Source organism: Nannobrachium achirus (assembly GCF_963921795.1).
Source record: "Nannobrachium achirus genome assembly, chromosome: 8".
Taxonomy (NCBI): Eukaryota; Metazoa; Chordata; class Actinopteri; order Myctophiformes; family Myctophidae; genus Nannobrachium; species Nannobrachium achirus.
Window position 1 is genome coordinate 15,695,443 of NC_137817.1, and position 24,932 is coordinate 15,720,374.

Consider the following 24,932-nt stretch of genomic DNA (forward strand, 5'->3'; position numbering starts at 1 on the left):
CGGCACTCGGTGCCGCGCTGTGAGCTTGTATATCTGCTATTTTTCACTGGTTAAAGCATTCAATAATTCTAGCCCTAAATGGGTTATGCGAAGCCATAAACCTTCCCCCGGAGCACACTGAACGAGACCTGCTCCGAGCGCAGGGTGACCTTGATGGAATGAAATGCAGGCTTTTGAAAAATCATTTCAAATCCGTTTTGTACTTGACGCGCCGAGCTTGAGCTCTAACTTTTGCAGACACACGGTAAAATCCAGAGTCTAAAAAAAAAATGTGTGAGTTAAGCGTCGATTTTCTACTGAAACTCTGGATTTTGGCTGTATAATGGTGGAACGTACTGCGGCAGTGCCCTGAGGGCTATGATTGGATCTTTTGTAGTAAGAGGTTGTTGGTATCATTCCAGACACAACCCCCAACCCTAACTCTTTGTCCGGATCTGGGTCCACTTGAAATTCTCAACCAAGCTCTGACTTATCCGTGGGTCCAGACTTTTTTTTTTTTAAAGATTTGATTTGGGGCTTTTATGCCTTTATTCGATATGACAGACATGAAATGGGGGGAGAGACGGGGAGTGACAAAGGTCGTCTGGATCGGGAATCGAACCAGCGACGCCGTCAGGCATCAGTACCCATGTGGCAATGCCTATGTGGTATGCGCCTGCACCATAGGCCAGCGGGCGCCCGGTGGGTCCAGAATTTACTTGTAACAAAGTATTCTATATTGCAGTATTGATACTTTTACTTGAGTAATAAAGGTGAGTACCTTTTCCACCAATGTTCTCAGTGCATGTTTATTATTATTATTTTTTTTAATAATTTTTATCCCACAATTTTGTAACCCATTTTTTCACCTGCTAATTGCCTATGTAATCCTGGGCTCTGCTCTCCCTCTGCCGCGCCTGGGGAGACAACGGACTGACCTCATGCTTCCTTCTATGCATGAGGAGTCCAAGTTGCTTCTTTTCACCTGACAGTGGAGATTTCCCTGGTTTGGACGTAGCGTGTGGAAGGAACACGTTATTCCAACCAGTTCCTTTCCCCTCCATCAGGCGCCCCGGCTGGCCAGGGGGAGGCATTATTGAGACCAGGATTACGTGCATGTTTTTGTGAGGGTATCAACCCTAGGAGACACGGGGAGAACATGCAAACTCCACACAGAAAGGCCCTATCGCCAACCCCACCTAGGGTGTGGGCGCTGATGACGCGGAGGAGGAACACGCCGCCAGCCAGCGTGCATGTTTATTTTAATGATTAATCAATGGATTGTGTTCCGGCTTGGATCAATAGCAGTAGCGCAGTATTCCTATCTCGGTATCATAATGACAACTCAAGATTTTAAAGAAATGAATATGCTACCATATTATACATTTTTAAAATCTATTATTAATGTTATCTTATCATTAAAATTGTAGTGTTTTACCAATTAATTTGAGAGGCCCTCTTGCAGTACACTCACAGCCCTCCAGTGGACCCATGGCCCACAGGTTGAGAACCTTTGGTGGGGGAATGTAATCCAGGTAAAACACATGGCCGTGCAACATTGTTTTTTACTGACATCGACTGTTTCAACACTTCTCCCGACGGAGCTCCCCTCTCTGTCATCAGGCTCTCATTAACAATGTAATAGCCCTACTGTCAATAACCCCAAGGTCCAAATTAAATGTCAAAGCCAACTGGAAGTCAAGTGCTGGCTTTTTGCTTTTTAATGACTGTGCTGAGTAATCCGTTCCCATGGAGAAGCACAATATTTCCGATGCCTTTGCAAATATTTGTTTGCACTCCCCCGGGGTCCAGCTTCCCTTAAAAAAAACAAGTAGGATTATAGGCTACTGTAATTCATGAATTAATGGATTTTCCTGCTTGAGTGTTTTTCTTGCGTTAACCATGAACTTCAACAATTTTATCAGTCAGTTAATTCTGTTGCATCATGCAGCCTTTAACCCAAATTTATGCTCTGGTGTTTGTGCCTGCTGAAAATAGCAGCTCACAACGCAAAGGGGGATTAAGGCCCTAAGATAGAGCTCTATAGGATGAGAATTGATGGGACTCCAAAGCAATGGTTTAAACAAAAAGCGTACGATGGCCAAAAATAGCAGATCTACAAGCGCACACCCATCTGCTCTCCTCCTATAGGGCTCTATTTTAGGCCCAGCGATGCCCTGCTAAGATTCTTTTCCTTTTGAAAACTGTAATCCCTTTAGTGTTAAGTTTGACTGTGCGTCCTCTGGTAACCCCTCTCTCTTTCTCTCTCTCTCTTTTGAGCACTGTTCCTTTTAGTTTTGTTTTTGTGAGCCGTTTAATCACAATGGAGACGGTGCTCTGTTCTGTGTGCCAGACAGCGCCGAGAGCCGATCGTGTTTTCCTCGCCTAGAGCTCCCAGTAGAACTTGTGCTTTTTAGTAAAAGAGAGCGACACTTCAAGCTGGGCCCCAGCAGTCATTTAGTAGCAACTGTAGTTCAGCTCATACATCTCATGGCACACAGTTTCTTTTTCAACCGTTGTTACGTGAAAAAAAAGCTGCATTTGTTTTGTGTTTCTGTTGTATTAAGTTCACTTTAATTCCTCTTTAATCACTTTAATCTCCAATTAGTCAGTAATTAATCTTCAATCTTTGTCTTCAATAACTTCAAAGACAGGCAGATCTAAAAACTGGCCCAGCACTAGTCATCACATAACGACAGAAGGTAGAGTCAATGCTCCCCACCTACGGTTAAGTCTTTTCATTGCGGAGCTATTGTAACTATGTATTACATGAACACAGCTTGAAGCTTAGTTCTTTAAAATAAGACGCATGCTTTCAGCTTTCCACTGAATGGGCGTTAAACAGTAACAGGAGCTAAATCCATCTCTGCCCTCCACATGCATCTGTTCAAAGCTAAAAGATGTGGTGCATGGTCTATTGTGAGCTTGGCTGAGTACAGTATTAGCAGGTAACTCATGGGGTGCGTTCGGAAATGCACACCGGGTGTGCTCTCAGTGTAGTGAGTGCAGTGGGCGGTGACGTTGTAGAGTGCACTCAGTGTGGCTTATTTACGAACGACCAGTTAAGGCCGGGGCAGCTGTGTGCTTTTTCACTCTGAACTCTGAATCAAGGAAAACTTCCTGAAAAGCAGCAGTTGCTAACGTAACGTTGCTATTGAAAGGTAATTTAATTCATAACATTGGCCTTCCTGCTGTTAGTTTACACGTTGATGCGTGTGTAACAATGAACCCCAAAAGGACCTATCAAGCCGCAAATGGTGCATTTTGTGATCATTTCCTCCTTTGTTCAAAGCTGAGAAGCGCTCGAGACATGGCCATGAAAACCAACCAATCAAAACACCGCACTGACGCACCACACCGCCAAATCTCATCTTCTGAGTAGAGTCGTTCAGTGCGTGCACTCAGCACACCCGGTGCGCAGCGCACTGGATTTCCGAACGACACCACACTGAGTGCACCAACATGGCACACTAATGCGTTGAGTGCGCATTTCCGAACGCACCCTGAGTATGATCCTGTATGTGTATCCCGATGTACTGTAGGAGTTATGATATGAAACGTATCCTAATACAGGAGTTGCGATGCCATTAGTTACGTATCACTATACAGGAGTTACAATACAACGTATTCTGATACAGGAGCCACAATGCAATAGTCAACATGTCATATGTATCTCAATACAGTTGTCACCATGTGGTACAGTGTGTATCCCAATGCAGGAGTAACGTTGCAATACATATCCCGATACAGGAGTTACGATGTGATTGTCACAATGTGATATGTATTCCAATACAGGAGTTACGATGGGACATACGCACCCTGATACCTATAATATGTCAATATGATGAAACATGACCTGAATGCCACAGGATAAAGCCAAGGTGGACCTTGAGAGTGGCAGGCTTACTGAGTCACTGCCATTTTTATCTCCTCTTCATTGCAACGGAACTTGGCAAAACACATTTTTGCCCTATTTGTGGAGATAAGTGACCTACGGTCGCTTATCTCCCGATTAGGGAGTCTTACTGGTTTATTTATTCATGTATTTTATTTTTTGAAATTCGTTGGTGTTGTGTTCGGTCCGGAGGATGATTCCCTCTGAGGTCAGCCTGTGTCCATACTGTCTCCTCCACTCATCCGTCCTGTATTGGTCTACTCCACACATATTTTAACCCATTTAAGGCCTAGAATTAGGCCTATTTAATGCTTTAACTGTTGAAAAATAGCAGATATACAAGCTCACAGCCGCGCTGTGAGCTTGTATATCTGCTATTTTTGAAAAAATATTGAAAATGTGTGCACATTTTTCAATATATATTTTTCAAAGCAAACTTTTATAACTCAGACCTCTTCTCCTGGGGGGTCCCTGGGGCCAAATAAATGTAATTTTGGTGGTCCTTGACCTGAAAAAGTTTGAGAACCACTGATTTGGAGGATCAGAGATCGGGTCAAAGATATTCAAAGACTTGCACACTTTTTCACGATTTTTCAAAAATAGCAGATCTACAAGCTCGCAGCGCGGCACTCGGTGCCGCGCTGTGAGCTTGTATATCTGCTATTTTTCAACAGTTAAAGCATAAAATAATGGTTAAAGTGGTTAAGATCTAACGCTACTCGGGCACGTTCTAGGTCTTTGAGAGTTAAGGGCAGGGTAAAGAGAGGGCAGCACAATTATGATGTTTCTCCTGTACGGCACTGTATGAAAGTGGGCTGGTCTGACACCATGTCCCAGGCCTGTCCACCCTCTGACTGAACCAGAGGGTCTGCTCGGAGTGTTAAGTGTGGTATGGTAATACCGCTGTGCCCCGGCTAAGCTACGCACTATTCCAATATTAAAAGTGGGTTGCGGGGAATGTAGATGTGGAGTCCTGTATAAGTGATGCATGAAGTCATTTTCACCAAGGGCAAAGGAGTCAGCCACTAGAAATATGGTTTCTTATGCAAGTGTCTTTGGGGAATTGAACGGGGTATTTGCATGCGGTGCGCAGGGGGGAGAATCATGCGTTGAATAAATACCTCGCGAGATAGATGTAAGAAAAACAAGGGGAGGGAAAAAAATGCATTATGGAGTTTCGCTTAAACTTATCGTCTAGACAGAGTGGCTTGCAGCTGTAAAATCCATTCTTGCCAATTGCCTCCTCGCTACAATGAACCAGGGATCCGGGGGAAAAACATAGACATGGGCGTGCGAAACATATATCAGCAGGCACAGCTGTGACATTACGTATGTAAAGCCCAAAAAACGCTGCACAGTTTGGGAGCAATTTGCAGGCTCCTCATCAGCTCTGATTATCACGCTCCAACTGACACGCAAACACCGGCTTAATTGAACACACTCCCCCCCACCCACCTCCACTGCGGTGCTCACCACTTGAGTATAGGAAAATGAAAATTAGCTCGCCGCCCGGGCCGTGGCAATCATTCCACGCACACACAGACACGCACGCACCCACACACGTACACAGATACGCGGGCAGGCTACGCAGCTCTACGCACACAGAGATGCACGCATGCACGCGCGCGCAGCGCGCGCACACACACACACACACACACACACACACACACACACACACACACACACACACACACACACACACACACACACACACACACACACACACACACACACACACACACACACACAGGAGTGCACTTGGGACATAAGGCTGACGCCATGCATACAATGCTGTGGATTGGGGCTTAGCTGTTGGGTGCCTCCGTACCATGAAAACCCGTTATGTTTGCTTTGGTACTGAAAACATACAGAACATGATGTAAGGGAACACGGTTATTGCCATTGTAAGTGCAACAGTTCATTGAAAATGTTTTTGTTTTTAAATAGTCGCAAAAAAATATATATATATTTTTTTGGGAGGCTATTTTCAGGATGTGATAATCATTAGACTCAAAGCAATAACCCACCCATCTCTTAGAATCCCTCCCCAGTCAGAGTTAGAAATTTGAATGAAAGTAGAATTATTTGCAGGAGGCAATTTGTATATTGATGTGATGGGGACTTAATTTAACTGACTAAATGTTTTATTTTAAAAGAAGAAAAAAAAATAACTCTCACACTTATGCCCAGTGCCATTGATCACCTTCCCCTGTGCCAAAGTTGACACCCGTGCCTAAGGCTGCCTATCCCTCCCTGGCATAGAGACTGCTGGATCCATGTTAGAATACGATAGAGCAAAATCAGTCCTGCTGGGACTTAACACCATTCTCACCACCCTCCCATTATTCCCTGGATGTTCTACAAGCACACAACGCCTTGCGGCGCGAGGCGTTGTGTGCTTGTAGATCGGCTGTTTTCACTAGTTTAAATCATTTTTAAAATGATAAATACAAAACAAACGGTTTTGGACATACAAGGATTCCACCCGACAACGACAAAATATAACTCATGTAATTGGCCCACTGGCTTGTCACAGATCTTTGAGTAGCAGCAGCGCTATAGAGCGAGATCTCTCTCTATAGCGTGCAATGAGGGCCTCTCCAACTCTTTTTCCCGGGCTGAATCAGGGGCCCAGTACGTCCCTGAATACGATAGAGCTAAAACAAAGGACAAGATCATCCCAGCTAGACAGTCCTGCTGGGACTTAACACCATTCTCACCACCCTCCTATTATTCCCTGGATGTTTCGCTGCGCCTCTCACAATGTTGAGCGAGCAACGCACTGAGGATCAGGCCCAAGTCTGGGTTTAGTTACCAAGTCGAGTCCGATCAGAGGAGAGGTGCGGCCGCATATGATCTATGGATTCCTCAATCCGTAATGATATTCCACTGAATAAATGGTCTCAAGCATAATCAGCTTCAGTCAATATAATCTCCCTGTGAAGGTCTCCATTAATCTTACAGGCTATGGCTAATCATGTCCGTGTACTTGTGAGGCCCACCGTGCCAGCGTCTCACCTACTTATGTTATTCTAATTAATTTTGCACACCGCAGCGCCGGGGCGCTGGAGATGAGCCTGAGATTCATAAGTTGTCTTCTGTGATATGGAGCTCAACACCGCAACCAGCTGACATTTAGACCATTCTCCCCAGCCATTATTTATTTATCACACGCACACGCACGCACGCACGCACGCACACGCGCACACGCACACGCACGCACGCACACACACACACACACACACACACACACACACACACACACACACACACACACACACACACACACACACACACACACACACACACACACACACATTTGAATCACTATCTTTGTGAGGACATCAATATTTTACCATTACAGGTATACCCTAAAGCTGAAAAAACAGCCTGTGCTGTGACAGCCAGTGAGCTTGCAAATTGTCCTCTATTCTGGCTGTGCGACTCGACACCTAAGTATACATGTAGGCATGCATGAGTTCTCCTTAACGCTATGTCACCGATGTTGACATCGCGGCTTCTCAGCCCCCTATCTGTAGTAAGAATAAAAAAATACGCTTTCGCTATACTCACCAAAAGAAAGACGGTTTTGAGATGTTGAAAGCCTACTTTCAGTAGTGGGAACACTTGTTCTAGAATACACTTTTTGGCCATATATATACAATATTTAACCAGAAGGGGAAAAAAAGGTTACTCCACTGCACCCTCTACAGATCGTGTTGCGACCGACAGGTCGCAAGTTACTATGAAAAGCTCCACCGGCTGTCAGTCAGTCTGTCTGTCTGACTGTCTGTCAGTCACGTCACACTTTTCCCCTACTCATATCTCCGCCACCGTTGCTCCGATCCATGCCAAACTTTGCACACACAATACTTCTTCTAGCACCACCATGAGGCAGATTCTTGCAAAACACATTTTTGGACACAGCTCCTACAGATTATGCCCAAAAGTCACGCAAAGCGGTACACAGTATCTCTACAGTCATGTCATCAACATGGCATCTGTCCCATCTAGCGCCACCATCAGGCCGATTTTTGCGAAACACATTTTTGGACACTGCTCCTACAGATTTTTCCCTAAAATCACACAAAGCGGTACACAGTATCGCTTTGTGTGTCAACACAACGTGTTGACATAGCGATATGTCAACACGTTGTGAGCTTGTATATCGGATATTTCCACTATTTGAAAATATGTGAACATTTTTCAACATGGAAATGATTATGACGATTATGTCAAATAATCACGATTAGACAATTATGAAATAATTGTGACAGGCGATAGGGCCTTTCTGTGTGGAGTTTGCATGTTCTCCCCGTGTCTCCTAGGGTTGATACCCTCACAAAAACATGCACGTAATCCTGGTCTCAATAATGCCTCCCCCTGGCCAGCCGGGGCGCCTGATGGAGGGGAAAGGAACTGGTTGGAATAACGTGTTCCTTCCACACGCTACGTCCAAACCAGGGAAATCTCCACTGTCAGGTGAAAAGAAGCAACTTGGACTCCTCATGCATAGAAGGAAGCATGAGGTCAGTCCGTTGCCTCCCCAGGTTGGCAGAGGGAGAGCAGAGCCCAGGTTTACATAGGCAATTGGCACTGGGTGAAAAAATGGGTTACAAAATTGTGGGATAAAAATTTAAATAAAAAAAAGAAATAATTGTGACAGGCCTTCTTGCGAGGACATTATTCGGCCCTCACAAGTATAGCAATACACGCGTGTACGTGTACACACACATGCACACCCACACTCACTCACACACACACACACACACACACACACACACACACACACACACACACACACACACACACTACACTCTGCTTATCTGCGGTATGTTGTTCAGCCTCACTGCCTTATCGTTGAAGCTTATTTATTCCATATTTAGTCGTCTCATACGCTGTATCAATGTGACTCTCAAAACGCTGTCAGTTCCTGCTGTAAATAAATGATAAGCTGTTGTTGTAATGTTGTTGTGCCATTTGATTCACATCCATATTTTATCTTCGTTCAACAAGGTGTGAGTTAATTGAGAACCGGTGCTCTTTATACAATAATGGCCTGGGTAACATGTACTGACATGAATGTGGATTGCGGTTGCCGGCAGAAACCTCGTGTATCCGTGTATCCACTTTTTATGTTTTTCTTTGTAAATTAATGATCATACCGTTGTTTCCTGTTGAGATTGGCACATTTCACCCAGGTTTTTTCGTCTCACTCACGTCACTGTGTCTGCTGACCTCACACAGCAACGAAATAAACAGAAAATAAACAAAAATAAAAAATAAAACAATTCACAGGAGGCAAGCAGTGATCACCCCATGATGTGCACTGCAATGTAGTTTCAAATGCACTACATTGCATGCAGGCACTTTTTGAGAGTGAAAGAAATAAGAAGACACGTGTGACATGTGTGATCTGGGCAGCTTGCCCCAGGAAATGTGCCAAACTCAATAGGGAACAACTAACGGTACAAGAGTTTGGCACAAAAGTAGTGAAAATGGCAGATCTACAAGCTCACAACATGTTGTGGGTAGGTTGGCGATTTTCACTACTTTAAAATGTTTTAAAAAGAATATGAAAAGGGAATATTTTTTGGACATACAAAGTTTCCACACGACAGTAACAATATTTACAGTATATATTGTCGTTGTCGGGTGGAAACCTCGCATCTCCAATTTTCAAATGTGTATGTTCTCTCGCAAAGTAAAGCCCTTTTTCATCATTCAAGGCTGTCGCACAAACGTAGTGAAAACAGCAGATCTACAAGCACACAACGCCTCGCGGTGCAAGGTGTTGTGTGCTTGTAGATCGGCTGTTTTCACTAATTTTAAAATGAAAAATGCAAAACGAACGGTTTTGGACATACAAGGTTTTCACCCGACAACGACGATATGTCTGTGTGTGCATATACAGTAGTCAGTATATTATAATAGATAATGTACTAAGGGAATACACTTAACACCTGTAGGTATAAAAGTAATTAATTTAGTTCTAATAGACTAAAAACACTCTCAGACCTAATGTGTTATTATCAATTAGTCTATTAGGTGAAGGACAGCACCAATGCATCTTTGTAAAGTGTATAATAATCCATCTTTACAAGTGTCCAAGTCCTGGTGAAAAGGAGAGAATGAAGCGGACACAAAGAAAACAACATTCCTCACACTGTGTTCTTCGCCCGGGTACAAAACGACCGGTGTCTGCCTTTGCGATCTTATCACAGGAGCGGCGCTCAGAAGTAATGATCGCTCCACGCCTTCACTTCACAGCTCTCCCTCCTGTACGCGAATGAGCGCTTCCTGTTCTTGTAGCCGCCAAATGAAAGGGATCCCAGAGCTGCGAGGGGTCGCTTCTTTTTATCAGATGAAGGTGACAGGCGCTTGTCAGCAGCAGCAGTCAAACAGACAAAAGGGCTCTCTCTCTCTCTTTTTCTGATAAGCCGTATTTGTCAGGAATTAGCCCCCCGTCTCAACTTCAAATGTTACTCTCCTCAAAGAAGCCAACCTTTTCTGTCATGCTCTTGACAGGACGGGAACAGTCAGAATGCTTAGACGCGCAAGTGTTAACACATAGGTGTGACACGAGGATGAAGGTGTTACATTCTAGAAGGTATTGACGGTATATAGCTTGTTGTTCGCCTCTGTGTGTAGTCTACATGCCCCTTTGTTAGGAATTATACAATAGATCGACAATAGCTTTCAGAATGTATGACACAAAATCCACAAGCAGAAATTAAAGCCATTCAACATCCACATGTTATGTTATTGGATCAGAAACTGATCAATTATTCATTGTGTTTGTCTGCTTAACAATAAGCCGTACTTACAGTATAGCCTACTGTACAATTTGATGACAGCGTATTTGCATCATTGAGGGACAAATTGAATCTTGCTAATAGGTTTTGGTGTAATAATAGTAATAACAATAATAATATATTTGGCCACTTTGTAGGCTACTATCGTACGTATACATGTACATACTTCCCCACAATCGTAATCTACATATTCATACATTATTTAGTCCCGAAACAACTACAAAATAGTGTACAGGCACAGCACACAAGGATGTTTCACGGGGGGAGGGCAGACGACATCAACCTGCATGCAAAACAAGGTACTGTAGAAACATCCATGAGCAGATGACAGGGAAGCAGGTAAAGACCACAGGGGTCACCTACCCAGACAACATCACACAAGAGCCCGGACATGCAGCCCAGCATGGGGCTCAACCAGCAAAAACACACACATATAAAGATAAATATTAGGGGTGTAACAATACATTTTAACAGCTCTACAATACGCATCATGATACATGGTTAACGATACGATACATGGACGATATTGATAATGATTTAAAATCGATATAGTAACTAATTAGCAAAGAAATGAAATCTGTGTAAAACGTCTAAAAAATATATTATTATGGAAGTAAACGCTGTGATTATCTAGCAAATACATTATATTTCAACACATATGGACATACGCACCTTGACATGAACACAGAGATTACACACATTTATTGATAAACCAAGAGTAACTATATGGAATGGAAAGGTAATTAGACCCTTCTTTTTAATTTTCCCTGTTAAAATTGCCAAATACAAGGCACAAATACTTAGTTTCCATACAATCAATTATTTGCATTGCAAAACGATTCAATATCGAGTATCGCATTTTAAAACGATACGATACGATACAAAGCCAAAACGGTACGATATTTTGCTTTTGCAAACGATATAGTAGATCATTTCAAATTAAAATCGATTTTTCGATTCAGTTACTATATTGTTACACCCCTAATAAATATGCATACTGGAACTGATAGATGGATTGACCTTTATTGATCCTGCAGGGGGAGATTCAGGCGCCCGAGGCGGCACAGCAGCTAAGGTACAGATACAGACAGTGGTGGAAAAAGTACTCACATATTCATATACTCATCATGCAGAATGTCCCGTTTCAAGGTCTTTTGAAAATAGCAGATCTACAAGCTCACAATGTGTTGCATCGCGACGCAATGTGAGCTTGTAGATCGGCTAATTTCAAATGGCCAAATGTATATAGGGATGAAGTAATGTGTGTTTAGTAATAATAATCAATCTACACAGTAACTAGTAACTAACGTTTTCTAATAAATGTAGTGGAGTAAAAGTACAATATTTGGATTTGGATCCGAGATGTAGTGAAGTAGAAGTAAAAGTATTGGAAATTGGAAATACTCAAGTAAAGTACAAATTCCCCAAAATTGTACTTAAGTACAGTACTTAAGTAAATGTACTTAGTTACTTTGTGAGAGAAGTTCTGTGAGATACAGTCATAGAATTTACAACATTTTATTTAGAACCACATGAGAAACATGTAGATCCATTCACTAACTAAAATGGTTCTCTTTAGTACTTAGGTGATGGATGTTCATGGAACCATAGCCTTTTTAGCCTAGCACAGCTAAACAATCCATCCATGTTAAAACAAGGTGGGGATGTATATACACTATATACCATACTGCAGTTAGTTACAGTAGCTAGCTGCATTAGTATAGTCTGGCCAAGCCAGGCTAGAACCATTATTTTCCTGTGTACACATTGTGCGAGCAAATCAATAGTCGTAAAGAAAAGACCCGTTGATTAAACTGGAAGAAAAGGAACACAGTAAAATCCAGAACATTAATTACATTTTTCAGAGTGTCCAAAAACCAAATTAACCCGTTCTCTACTGTATGCACAGTATACTCATGAACAACAATGGAAACAAGTCTTTGGCCTATTTTTTACGTACTGCCTGTAACCTTTAACCACTTAAACCGTCTAGACTTTTTCTTGAATTACGTGAAACGTTAATGAGTTACTTAGAACTGTACTCTGATTGTTTTTTTTTCTCTGCTAGTCTCTGCTATTTCTGGCTAAACGTATAGGCGTGCGAGGGGTTCAAGTAATTAACCCATCAATAGAATATCCAATCAGTCAACCAGAGTTATTTCACTGCATACTGTAGGTTTATAAAAGCTGGGTTTGAGGAGGCGACGTTTCAGAGCCTCGTGCAATGATCCTTCACTGCAAAGACGGGCCGTAAAACCATTCAAAATGTCATATTTGGAATCACCTGCTGAACGGGGGGACATCCTTCACAGCCTTATGTCTTTCAGCGGCGCCTCAGACTGTCGGTTAGCACCTCTCTATCGCTGAAATGTTTTAGGAATGTGTGCAGAAATGGACCATAAACACTGTGAAATCACCACATTTGAGGTGACACTTTAAAGGTCTTCGCAGTGCGAGCCTCGCACAGTATACGGTGTCTGACGGAGGTATTACCTAACATGTCAAGTTCCACAAATAGAGTCATTTTGGTTTGGGTCATTTCAAGTTCAAGGTGCATTGTTGGTTTCGGTCAATGGTGGAAGAAGTACTCGGATTTAGTAAGTAACTAAGTAAAAGTAGCAATGCCACAGTATAAAGGCTCGGTAAAGTCTCTGTGAAGTCTTGTTTTTAAAAAAAATTACTTGAGGAAAAAAGAAAAACAGATTGGCACCAAAATATACAGTAACAAAGAAAAAAAAATCATTTTGATTACCGGTAATTGGAAATCACCCGTCTCCCCCTCTCATATTCACTGGACGAGAGACATCCTTTATTTTCTAAGACTGGATAAAAATCAGACTCTCATTAAGTGGCTCCTCCAATATGTTTGGGGAATAATGGGGTCCATTCAGAAGATAAATGTCACATTCATCCCTGATTGAAGCACATGCGTGCGTGATCTGGGTGTGAGGGTTGATATGAAGGGTTTTCTGAGGCCGGGGCCACTGTGCTGATTACAAATGTTATGTGCTGATTAAGAATTACGAGGTCTTGATATGTCAGAAATAGTGTTTGTTCATAAGCTGGTCCGCCTGGCTCCCATTGAATGCAATGCAGTCCATCGTACTTTACGGCTGAAATTTGCCTCCCAGCGTGACTAACAAGCTACTAAAACAGGGGTTTTTCAAAGTGGGTGACGGGGCATCCAGGGGTGCCGCGAGATCATTTGATAATATTTGGAATGTATTTGGACACTTGAAAAAACATTTAGTATCATTTTAAACTTGAAGTACAAAGTTATTTTCAGTCAGTTCTAAGAAAATGTTCCTCGCAACATAATCACTAAAATGTCGTCACTGTCGGGCAGAAACCTCGTATCTCCAAGTTTCAAATGTGTACGTCTTTTGGTAAAGCAAAGCCCTGCTTCATCATATAAGACTGTCGCACAAAACTAGTGAAAACAGCCGATCTACAAGCACTTGTGCTTGTAGATCTGGTGTTTTCACTAGTTTAGATCATTTTATAGATGAAAAATACAAAACGAACAGTTTTGGACATACAAGGTTTCCACCCGACAATGACGATATGCTATAAATATAAGGTGCTGGGAGTGAAAATTATAATGCAGGGGTGCCTCGGATTAATATTTATGGGGTGCCCTGAGACAAAAAGGTTTGGGAACCTCTGTACTAAAAGACCTACAAGCTCACAACTTGGTGCGGTTTGCGACCATTGTAGGTCTGCTATACTCGGCCGTTCTTTGCGACAGAGCATGCAGGCTTAGGACGGAGGCTTCTCAGCCAAGTGCTGATTTGTTTGCTTATCAATTTTCATTCCCTCGAAATACCTCACATTTGAAGCATATTTGCCTCTCCTGCCTCGTCCCATGGTAGAGAAATTAAGTAAATGTCATCTCCCCACTTGCGCAGACAATGCTTTTTTATTTATTTATTATTGCAGATGACACATCCCCAAGGCATATAATCATTCCTCAGTTCTGCTGCTCCGATCATGTCGGAGAAATAAACACCCAGCTTCCCCCGCCTTATTTTCCATTTCCAGGGCTCTGATTATGCTCTTGTCGAACGTGTTGCAGCCAGTCTTTTACATGGCTCTGAAAGCGCTATCTATACAGCACAGCTTTCCTTTTCAACATAGATGGAGCAACGCGATAGTTCAGGCAGGCACGGCAGTCAGGCGCTTCTCCGTGCTCAGCTCACTCAGTCTCCCTTCATTCACATCCGCTAACAAGCTGCTACATGCAGTACGCCCTCAATACTAATGGTTCATTCTAGCTCATGGGTCTTCAACAGGGGGTCTGGGACCCCTAGGGGGTCCTCAGAGTTACTACAGTGGGTCCTCCAAAACTTTGAGTGATAGAAACCTTTTTTTCTCATTTTTTATAATAACCACTTGAACCCTAGCGTCCATAAGAACTTTAGCCAAAAAAAGCTCACAACGCCTGAGCTTGTAGATCGGCTATTTTCAGCAAAGAGGTTTGGTGTAGAGGGGAAAAAAGAGCCGACTAAGTACAGAGTAAAAGGTCAAATGTATTAGGTAATGACGGCTCAAATGGTTAAATATCTGATAACACAAATTGACTTGAATCCAAAATACTCTGATTGTGCTGTCAAACGATGAAACTATATGGAATCTATGAAAATGTTGTGGGGGTCCCTGCTTCATCTCTCTCTCAACTAAGGGGTCCTTGGCCTGGAAACGTTGAAGACCCCTGTTCTAGCTGGTCTTTTTAAGCATCAGAACAGTGTTCACCCTTCATACTATTATACTCAGCATTGGTCACATGCAGCACCGTCCCTGCAGCTTGTTGGTGATCACACACCGGCCTCGACCTCCTCACCAGCCTATGTATGATTGAACAATCTTATACCTGGGTATCTTAACTCATGGCCTTGAATCGGTCTTTGTTATGTTCACAAAATAACTGTATCTCAGGCTCTGCTTTTAGCGGGTTACTGATCTCAGATTGTGTGACACGCTTCCGCAGATGAATCTGTATTATTGTATGACAGGAGCCGAGTCACACCGCAGAACTGAATGCGATGCCATTGCATTCACCATTAAATCGTTGCGACCATCAGGTCGCAGTTACTGCTGTTTGTCAGTCAGTCAGTCACACGTCACACTTTTGCCCTTCTCATATATCCGCCACCGTTGCCTCGATCCATGCCAAAATTTGCGCACACACTCCTTGGCTGCCAAACCACTACCTCCACCCCCCATTTCTCACATGACCCTCTTCTAGCGCCACCATGAGGCCGATTCTTGCAAAACACATTTTTGGACACTGCTCCTACAAATTTCCCCCTAAAATCACGCAAATCGGTACACAGTATGTCTCCACTCATGTCATCAACATGGATCTGTCCGATATAGCACCACCATCAGGGCGATTTTTCAAACACATTTTTGGACACTGCTTCTACAGATTTTGCCCTAAAATCAAGCAAAGCGATACACAGCATCTCTACAGTCATGTCATCAACATGGATCTGTCCCATTTCCCATATTCCCTCCTGATTGGCTACCATTGCCTTCTAAAATTTGTGTAGGGAGTCTTACTGGTTAAATCTGATGAAAGTGGCTGACTGAACATAACATGTTCGCTCCCATTATATATAATAATTGTGAGGGGGGTTCTTCTGGTGCATATCTCGCACTCATGTTGGAGTTCTTTTGCTACAGTTGGGATAGACTCTCGTCTGTAGCTCACATTCCTCTGCGGGCTCTTTCACATTAAAAGGAGCTCATCCTCTCCCGATCCGTCACAGTTACACATCACACTCAATTTGGGATTTGTGTGACAGTAATGCATGTGCTGTCAAGCTCCTTCATAGAACACAGAATTGTGAACGTTCTCCTCCGTTCCTGGAAAACTGGTTTGCCGAGTACGTATGATTAGTCTACTCGCGTGGTTAGGTTTTCGACCCACGGCTGCACAGTGATTATTTGATGATTTGACGATCCGTTGCTCGCACTCAGGGGCGTCACAAGGGAGAGAAAAGTGGGACTGAATTACTAGGGCCCAAGGTGGAGGGGCCTTAATTGTTGATTGCATACTTTAGCTATTGAAAAATGGCAGATCTACATGCTTGCTTGTAGATTTGCTATTTTTGAAAAGTCGTGAAAATGTGTGCAAATCTTTCAATATAAGCGAACATTTGTAACTCAAAGTTTCCTTCTGGGGGCTCCCTGGTACTAAATATTTTGAGATGGGGGTCCGTGGCCAAATACATATCATTTTGGGCATCCTTCACATGAAGAAGTTTGAGCACCACTGACATAGAAACACCTTAGAAGGATTTGAAATATTCAAAGACTTTCACAAAGATTTTCAAGATTTTTCAAAAATAGCAGATCTACAAGCTTGCACTCAGTGCCGCACTGTGAGCTTGTACATATGCTATTGTTCAATAGTTCAAGCACACAATAATGCATAATAATAATGCGTTCCCAGTCTAATTGGGTTAAACCCCATCCCCCTATGAAGAACATTCATGGGGGGCCCGCAGTGAATCCTTGTACCCAGGGCCCAGAATTTGGTGCGACACCCCTGCATGCACTAGTAGTTACCAGTTATCATGAGTACGACCGTTGCATAAAATCACAATGAGACGCTGTAGAGCAGAATGAGCGGAATAGAATATCAAATCAAAGGAAGCATGTTCAATAGAGAAATAGATAATCAAAGATAAGACATACTCTGGAGGTTAAGACCCTCATCTGAGGGAAAACTGCCGGCATCAGATTAATTACCGCCAGAGCTCGTCTCCTCTGACTCCCAATTTGATTTCCAAATCAAAGAAAAGTAATAAGTGGGCGTGCGCAGCATGCAGCCCACTGAGAGATCTGACCAACCAGCTGTTAACTGTGTCAAACGGTAGCCATCCTTCAGGAGGGAATGAGACATTTTCACACGCATTTTCACTCGATAGCTATTTGGGAAGAGGTCAGCTGTGTCGCTTTGTGCGTGTTGATGGAACCGTCTGATCTATAACCAGAGGCACCCGTGCCGGCCAAGACGCATTACCCACCTCGGCGTTCCTCTATTGCCTCCCCTCCCCTCTCAATTTCCCTACGGTCTCAAGAGAGGACAAAAAAGATAGAGAATACAAAGCAGAGCCTGTAGATGGAACGGGAGAGTCGTTGGGACCCGGATGGAAGGGTACATTTACCGTATAATCTGTCGTATGGTGGCGTTGCACGCCGAAAATAGCTGACCTACAACGCCTACAACGAGTCGCATCCACAGTGCGTTGTGAGCTTGCAGGTCACATAAATTGGGCGTAAGGGGGATGGGTATGTTTGTGTTAATGTGCCCGCAGTATTTTACCACACATTGGACTCCTTGATGCTTAATTTGTTCGATGTTGCCCCTAAAATTATTAAACTGGATGGATGGATGATGGATGGAGGCTGTTCTATTGAAAAATCTCAGTGATAGACCATAAACAACCCGAAGAATTTAATGTGAATTTATTTGTTTCTGTTAAGTAAGTTAAACATAAAAAAGAAATAAATCAACGTGAATAAATAATTTTTCGGACTGTGCACTACAAAATTAAACGATTGAACCAGTATAGTTCATTTTGAACGTGACCTTGATCTACCTCTTATAAAGCGTGTACTTGCACAACAATGCCTTCTGTCTCTTTTCCCCCCTCACAGTGTGATTCTGCACGTGACCGTCTGAACACCGTTTTGTGTCCCATGTTTTTTTTTTTTCTCCAGACTTTGCCAAATGTGTAGCAGGGCGGCCGGTGACATACGCGGCGGTGCTGCGGATGAAGTCGGGCGTCTCGCCGTCGTCGCTGGGCTCGCGGAGCAGAGCCCGACAAGACCACGGCGGGGGCTCGATGACGCGCGACTGGCCGTCGCACCACCTGTCAGCCCTGAGCCTGATCAGCTCCCAGGAGGACTACCGGAGTGAGGGTGAGAATAATATGTTCCCCGTGTTGTTGTTGTCAGCAGGGACGTGCAGAGAATGGTAGGCGCCGTACAGACATTTGCGTGAAACATCTTCTCCGTATCGTCTGAGAATGGCCACTGGGGGCGCCGTACTAATGCATTGTCAATGGAAGGTTGTTTGGTGTTTTGTCGTTGCCGTGTCTCTTGGCCAAAAGACAGGCTGTGGTTGAGCTTGAGACACGGCAACGACAAAAAACCAAACAACCTTCCATTGACAATGCATTAGTACGGCGCCCCCAGTGGCCATTCTCAGACGATACGGAGAAGATGTTTCACGCATGTGTGTGAGTCCAGCCTAAAAGTGCCTTTTGGTGAAAATATTGAAAATAGCAGACCTCCAAGCTCACAACGCGTCACGCTGCGATGCGTTGTGAGCTTGGAGGTCGGCTATTTTCAATGCTTGACATCACACTGAACGAAGCATAATCAAGTCAATACTGGAGATGTGGCGTAACAACATGGATTTCTACACAGTGAGGGCAATTATTTCAACATAAGATGCTGCATTCAAGTTCAGGAGAGTTTGGACAAGGCAATTCTCTTGAATGCTGCCTTCATGTATGGCATGGAAAGAGGGCATTTGCATTTCTTCTATCGCAGTAAAAACTGCATTCATGGTCAGGAGAGGGCACTTTTTACAGACTGATAAAAGGGCAGGGGCTCAAGCCCCCTTTGATGTCTATGTGTGCACGTGCCTGGTTGTCAGAGTGGTGGACAGTAACAAAGTACATTTACTTGAGTACTGCTCTTGGGTACATTTTTTGAGTGTCCGTAGCCTACTTCACTTGATTAAATGTTACTTTGGATATGTACAGCTTTACTCCACTACATTTCAAAGGCAAATACTGTACGTTTGACTCTCCACTACAAATAGTACTTTCTGAATTAATCACTTAAGCCTTATTTCAAATATAGTGAAAATAATCACTATTATTAATATATGTTGAAATTTGAAAGTTTCTGGAAAATCTTGGAAAGTTTTCTGGGGGAAAAAAATATTAAAGAAATGTATTACAGCACATGCATTGATATAATGCCGTATTGGCCCGAATATAGGACAACCCTGATTATAAGACGACCCCTATTTTTCAATTATCATTTTGGGAAAAAAATATGTTGAAGACAAAATATTATATATTATATATATTATAAGTTATTTATAAAGTAAAATGTTTTTTTATAGTAAAATTATTATAGAAAAGCTCATACAGAGATAATATTCTGCTGTATTGTATTGCATTAACGATCAAAGTCAAACCTTCACAATTCAGACTGTGAAAATCGGCTCCTCATAATGTGTATCACAATAGACTACAGTGCACTCACTGAGGTCTTTTGCCTCACTGGGGAATAAAAAAACATTACATTTCCCATCAAGCTTAGCGGCCGCATCCGTGTTTCTTTGCTCCATTCTCTACACTGTGCGCCAGACACAAGAGAGCGATAGCCGATCACTGTAAACAGCAACGTTAGCTTCAGTTGCTGTTTGGATTAAACTTGGATTAAACTCCACCAACGCACACGCACACGCTCCGGTAAGTTCAATGCATTTACCGTAATAGTGTAGCGGTGTATAATGAGTGACAATGGAAAATGTCACTGGAGAGTCAAGTCATCCAACTTTGCCAAACGGGAGGTGAAGTGAGCCACGGTAAAAAATTTGCTGCGCATAATTACTGTAGGAGCTCGCGGGGGCTATGACAAGAGCAGGAAAAGGTCCTGAAAGATACATAACATATCTCTCAGGTGAAAAGTCTAATCCCCGATTATAGGACGACCCCCTATTTTGAGGGTATGTTTATTAAAATAAAATATCATCCTATATCCGGGCAAATACGGTAATTACTTTTGAATATAACCCCCTCAAGGACCCCTGGGGGTCCCCAAACCCCACTTTGAGAACCACTGGCTTATTGAAACCCAAACTCGTCAATGAATTACAGCATGGGTCTTCAACAAGGGGTCCGCGACCCCTAGGGGGTCCTCAGAATTACTACAGGGGGTCCTACAAATCTTTGAGTGAAAGAAACTTTTTTTTCTCCTTTTTTATAATAACCACTTGAACCCTAGCATCCTTATTCTGAGAACTTTATCCAAAAATAGCAGATAGCAGATCTAAAATAGCAGATCTACAAGCTCACAACGCCTCGACCTCAAGTGGTTAAATATCTGAAAACACAAATTGACATGAATCCAAAATACACTGAGGATTGTGCTGTCAAACAATTAAACTATATGTAATCTATGAACAGGTTGTGGGGGTCCCTGCTTCATCTCTCTCTCAACTAAGGGGTCCTTGGCCTGAAAACGTTGAAGACCCCTGGTATAGAACAATGATAGATGTTCCATGTTGTCGTGAAAATGTACATTGACACTGAGATTAATCAAATCTTCTTACCCCAGCCAGTTGCTGCCATCCTTTTCTTGTCAACGTTATCACTACATACTGGTCAGGGGTGGAAAAAGTACTCACATATTTTACTTAAGTAAAAGTATCAATACTGCAATATAGAAATACTCTGTTCCAAGACAGTAAAAGTCTGGAATTAAAAATGTACTTGAGTAAAAGTACGAAAGTATTGGCATCAAAATGTACTTAAAGTACCAAAAGTAAAAGTACATAATGTTTGAAAATATACGGCTATTTTCAAATAGGCAAGGTATAAAATAGGGCTAAATTGGTTAATGTATGTTTTATAATATTATAATTTATATCTGCAAAGTAACTAAGTAACTAATGTTTTCAAATACATTTAGTGGAGTAAAAGTTCAATATGTTGATCCGAGTAGAAGTAAAAGTACTGGATATTGGAAATACAGATACCTCAAAATTGTACTTGAGTACCGTACTTAATTAAATGTACTTTATACCACTGAATTACTGGTATTTAAAGTTTTCCGGAAAATGGCAATTTTGTTAAACTACTTTTGAATATGTAAGTAATTTCAAAAGCAAGTACATTGCCCACCCACTGCTTGTTGCATTGAAGGATAGTGTCGTGCCACCTTGCTACGGGCATCTCGTTCAGTGGTGGCCTCTTTAGATTTGGCTCTGGAAATGAATCTGACCGATCCATCATGGGCGCGTGGGGGTGTGAAGTGACCGGGGCCGTGCCCTTTGTGAAATTGAGGTGGGATGGCGGCAATATCCCGGCGCTCTGGCAGCCCCCGTCAGCGCCGTGGCTACGGGGTGTGATGGATATCTTTGTCAGAATGGAAGATTTAATGCCTCCGACACAGCAGGGAAAACCCGCTGTCATAAATCTGCATGGGTCACTGGACGCCCTGTCTTATGAATCACTTCAGAGGACGTAATGACACGAGAACGCTTTGATGTTTGATTAAAGACATAATTTCTTACTTATTGAGTCTGAATTGCTGCTGGTTAGTGCTTCTCAAAAGTTTTTCCCATCAAAAATTTGGGGGTCAAGGAACCCCCAAATCAAAATGTATTTTGGCCACGGACCTCCATCTGGAGATAATTTCGTGCCACGGACCCGCATATAAGATGTGTGATCTTAAATGAGGTTAAATTGGATTAACTGATTTTGATGCTATATTGAGTCTGTCCATGCCTAACAGAAACAAACTTTACAGTATTACCCGTATTGCTTCCAAGATCATCGGACTTCCCACACCCACACTTGCTGATATGAACGATAAGGCTATCATGCGCTTAGCACTCTCAAGAACAAATGACACTGATCATCCTCTGTATCGCTACTTCGAACCTCTTGCCATCGGGGCGTAGATGCAGAACCTTGACGTTGCACAAGGTACGTTTTAGCAGGAGTTTTGTTCCCTCAGCCATCGCTGCACTAAACAATCTGCTAAGCAAGCGCCCCCGTCGCTAGGATGGTTTTCTGTGAATATAGTGGGGACCTGATGATCTGTCTTGTGATGTTTTGTTTCGTTTTTTTTTGTGTTGAACAGACTTGTGAAGACAAATTTCCCTTCGAGGACAATAAAGATTATTATTATTATTATTAGTATTATGCTGGGGAGTGGGGACCCCCTGGGACCCCCTCGAGGACCCCTGGGGGTCCCCAAACCCCACTTTGAGAACCAGTGGCTTACGGAAACCCAAGCTCGTCAACGATGATAGATGTTCCACATTGTCATGTAAATTGACATGACACTGAGATTAATCAAATCTTCCTGTCCCAGTTGCTGCCATTCCTTTCATGTCAACATGTCACTACAGTACATACTGATAAATGTATTTACGTCTCTATACCCAAGATATATGGAAATGTACCGTATTTCTATTGCAAGTAATTAGACTATAACATAATATTGGGTTAACCACATGAACCCTAGTATCCATATTCTGTCACGATAGACATTCATCGGAAATAGCATGATCTTGTGAGCTTGTAGAACAGCCGTTTTTTTTTTCTTTTTTTTTTTTTCTTAAGCAAATCAATTTAATGTACAGGTACTGAGGGAAAAGGAGGGGAGAAACTATTGACCACTGAGGGACACCGTCAACTGAAGAATATTGTCGTTGTCGGGTGGAAAACTTGTATGTCCAGAACCGTTTGTTTTGTATTTGTCATTTAAAAAAATATTTAAAATAGTGAAAATAGCTAATCTACAAGCACACAACGCCTCACGGTGCGAGGTCTGCTGTAGATCTGCTATTTTCACTTGTTTTGTGCAACAGTCTTGTATGATGGAGAGCTTTACTTTACTTCTACTACAAAATCGGTGTGCAGACTTTTTCTTTCTTTTATTGAGCTTTACTTTACTAATATACAAATTTGAAACTTACTGAATCTTAAGTGCTTTTGAGGATATTATTTATAAACTGTTTCAGTGTTCTTATCCTCTAGACTACATTTTATTAGTATCATGCAATATGATAGCCTATAGATAAGTGGTTGTCAACTGCTTCAGGTTGCAACCCCAAATAATGTGATCATGGACTCAGTAGCCAAAAGGTTATTCACTGCAACATCTGTGTTTGTTTAGAAATTCTTTATTTTCTTTTTGAATATACCGTACCAGTGCAGTGTTACAACCAGATGTAACATTTATTGTGCTCCACAAAACAATTAGGAAGTTAGGGATCATTTAATTCCATGCTTATGCAAAGATGAGCTCTGAGGAAAAAAAGGGGTTCAGAAAATAAATCATCAGCGCTTAGAATCCATTTAATTAGACAGCTCACATACAGTACACTGATGTAGTATTGAATGTGCTGCACAGAAATAAAATAAAGTATGACAAACTCACAAAGAAACGTCATACTAAATTTCACTTCCAATTAAACTGTTAATGTTTAAATGTTTTAACTCATATCAGAATGTTGAAAATGTGTGAAATTCCTAATCACTCGCCCCCCAACCAGCCAGCTATCCCACAATGCCTTGCGTATTAAATAGTGTACAAACTTCACGCTGTGATTGGCCGGGGGCAAATCCTTATTTTCCAGGTGTGTGGGGAGTGGGAGAGGGATTTGAGCGGTGGGGGGCTCTGGCAGGATACTTAGTAGCCTAACTGTGACAGTAATGACATGTAAAAGTCAATTTACATAAATAGTGTTTTTTTAAATATGCATACATTTATTCAAATGGTTTTCTCATCATCATCATCATAGTAGTCTCATCACCCCTTCAAACAGATGTACAGTACATTTTGGGCTCAAGCAAACCAGCAACTACAGAGAAACATTTCAGTACATAACTAAAGTTGAGGGACAGGGGAATGATGGAAGTCAATTAAACCAATTTTCTTTCCACCTCTCAGCATCTGGATGATGTCTCCATTGTACTGTGTTAGGATCCACAGTCAGTGTCTTCCTCCAACAATGCTGTGAACCTCCAGAACTTCTTCATAATAATAACTATGTTACGTGATCAAATTATTACGGTCAGGCTGTTTCCTCACAGTCTGATATACCAGCGTGCCAAACAATAGTGGGAATGTGTTCTTACTGCTATGTTTGTTTACAAAAAGCCAGGTATATCTCACTGGGCCACCAGCGATAAGACCAGTGTTAGCCAAGCTATTGCACTTGTAACTGTTCTGTTCTATTGTGCTGCAATTGTTGTGTTGTGCCAAGTATTGAGACTGTTGCAAGGTTCTGAGATTGATTACTCTTGTATGTATGTGAAGCTGGAAAAGTACAACAGTGAGTTCTCCGATGTACGACTTTGTAATGGCCTGATACTTTACAGACAGAATGAAGATTTAAAGAAAACGTCTGAAGGGGCACACACACTGGCTGCGGACGGCACACGTCAAAACAGCCTCTGCCCACACCAGCAGCA

General features: G+C 42.4%; 1 protein-coding gene across 1 annotated transcript in view; it reads left to right on the plus strand.

Annotated features, from left to right (window-relative positions):
- cntn5 (contactin 5) overlaps positions 1–24,932 on the plus strand; it is a gene marked incomplete at its 3' end in the record, with an annotated part of 350,866 nt that overhangs the window by 108,029 nt on the left and 217,905 nt on the right. Inside the window, exon 3 of the mRNA XM_080731735.1 lies at positions 18,421–18,621. Coding sequence (XP_080587861.1) covers positions 18,421–18,621 — 201 coding nt within the window. The remainder of the gene's footprint in view (positions 1–18,420; positions 18,622–24,932) is intronic.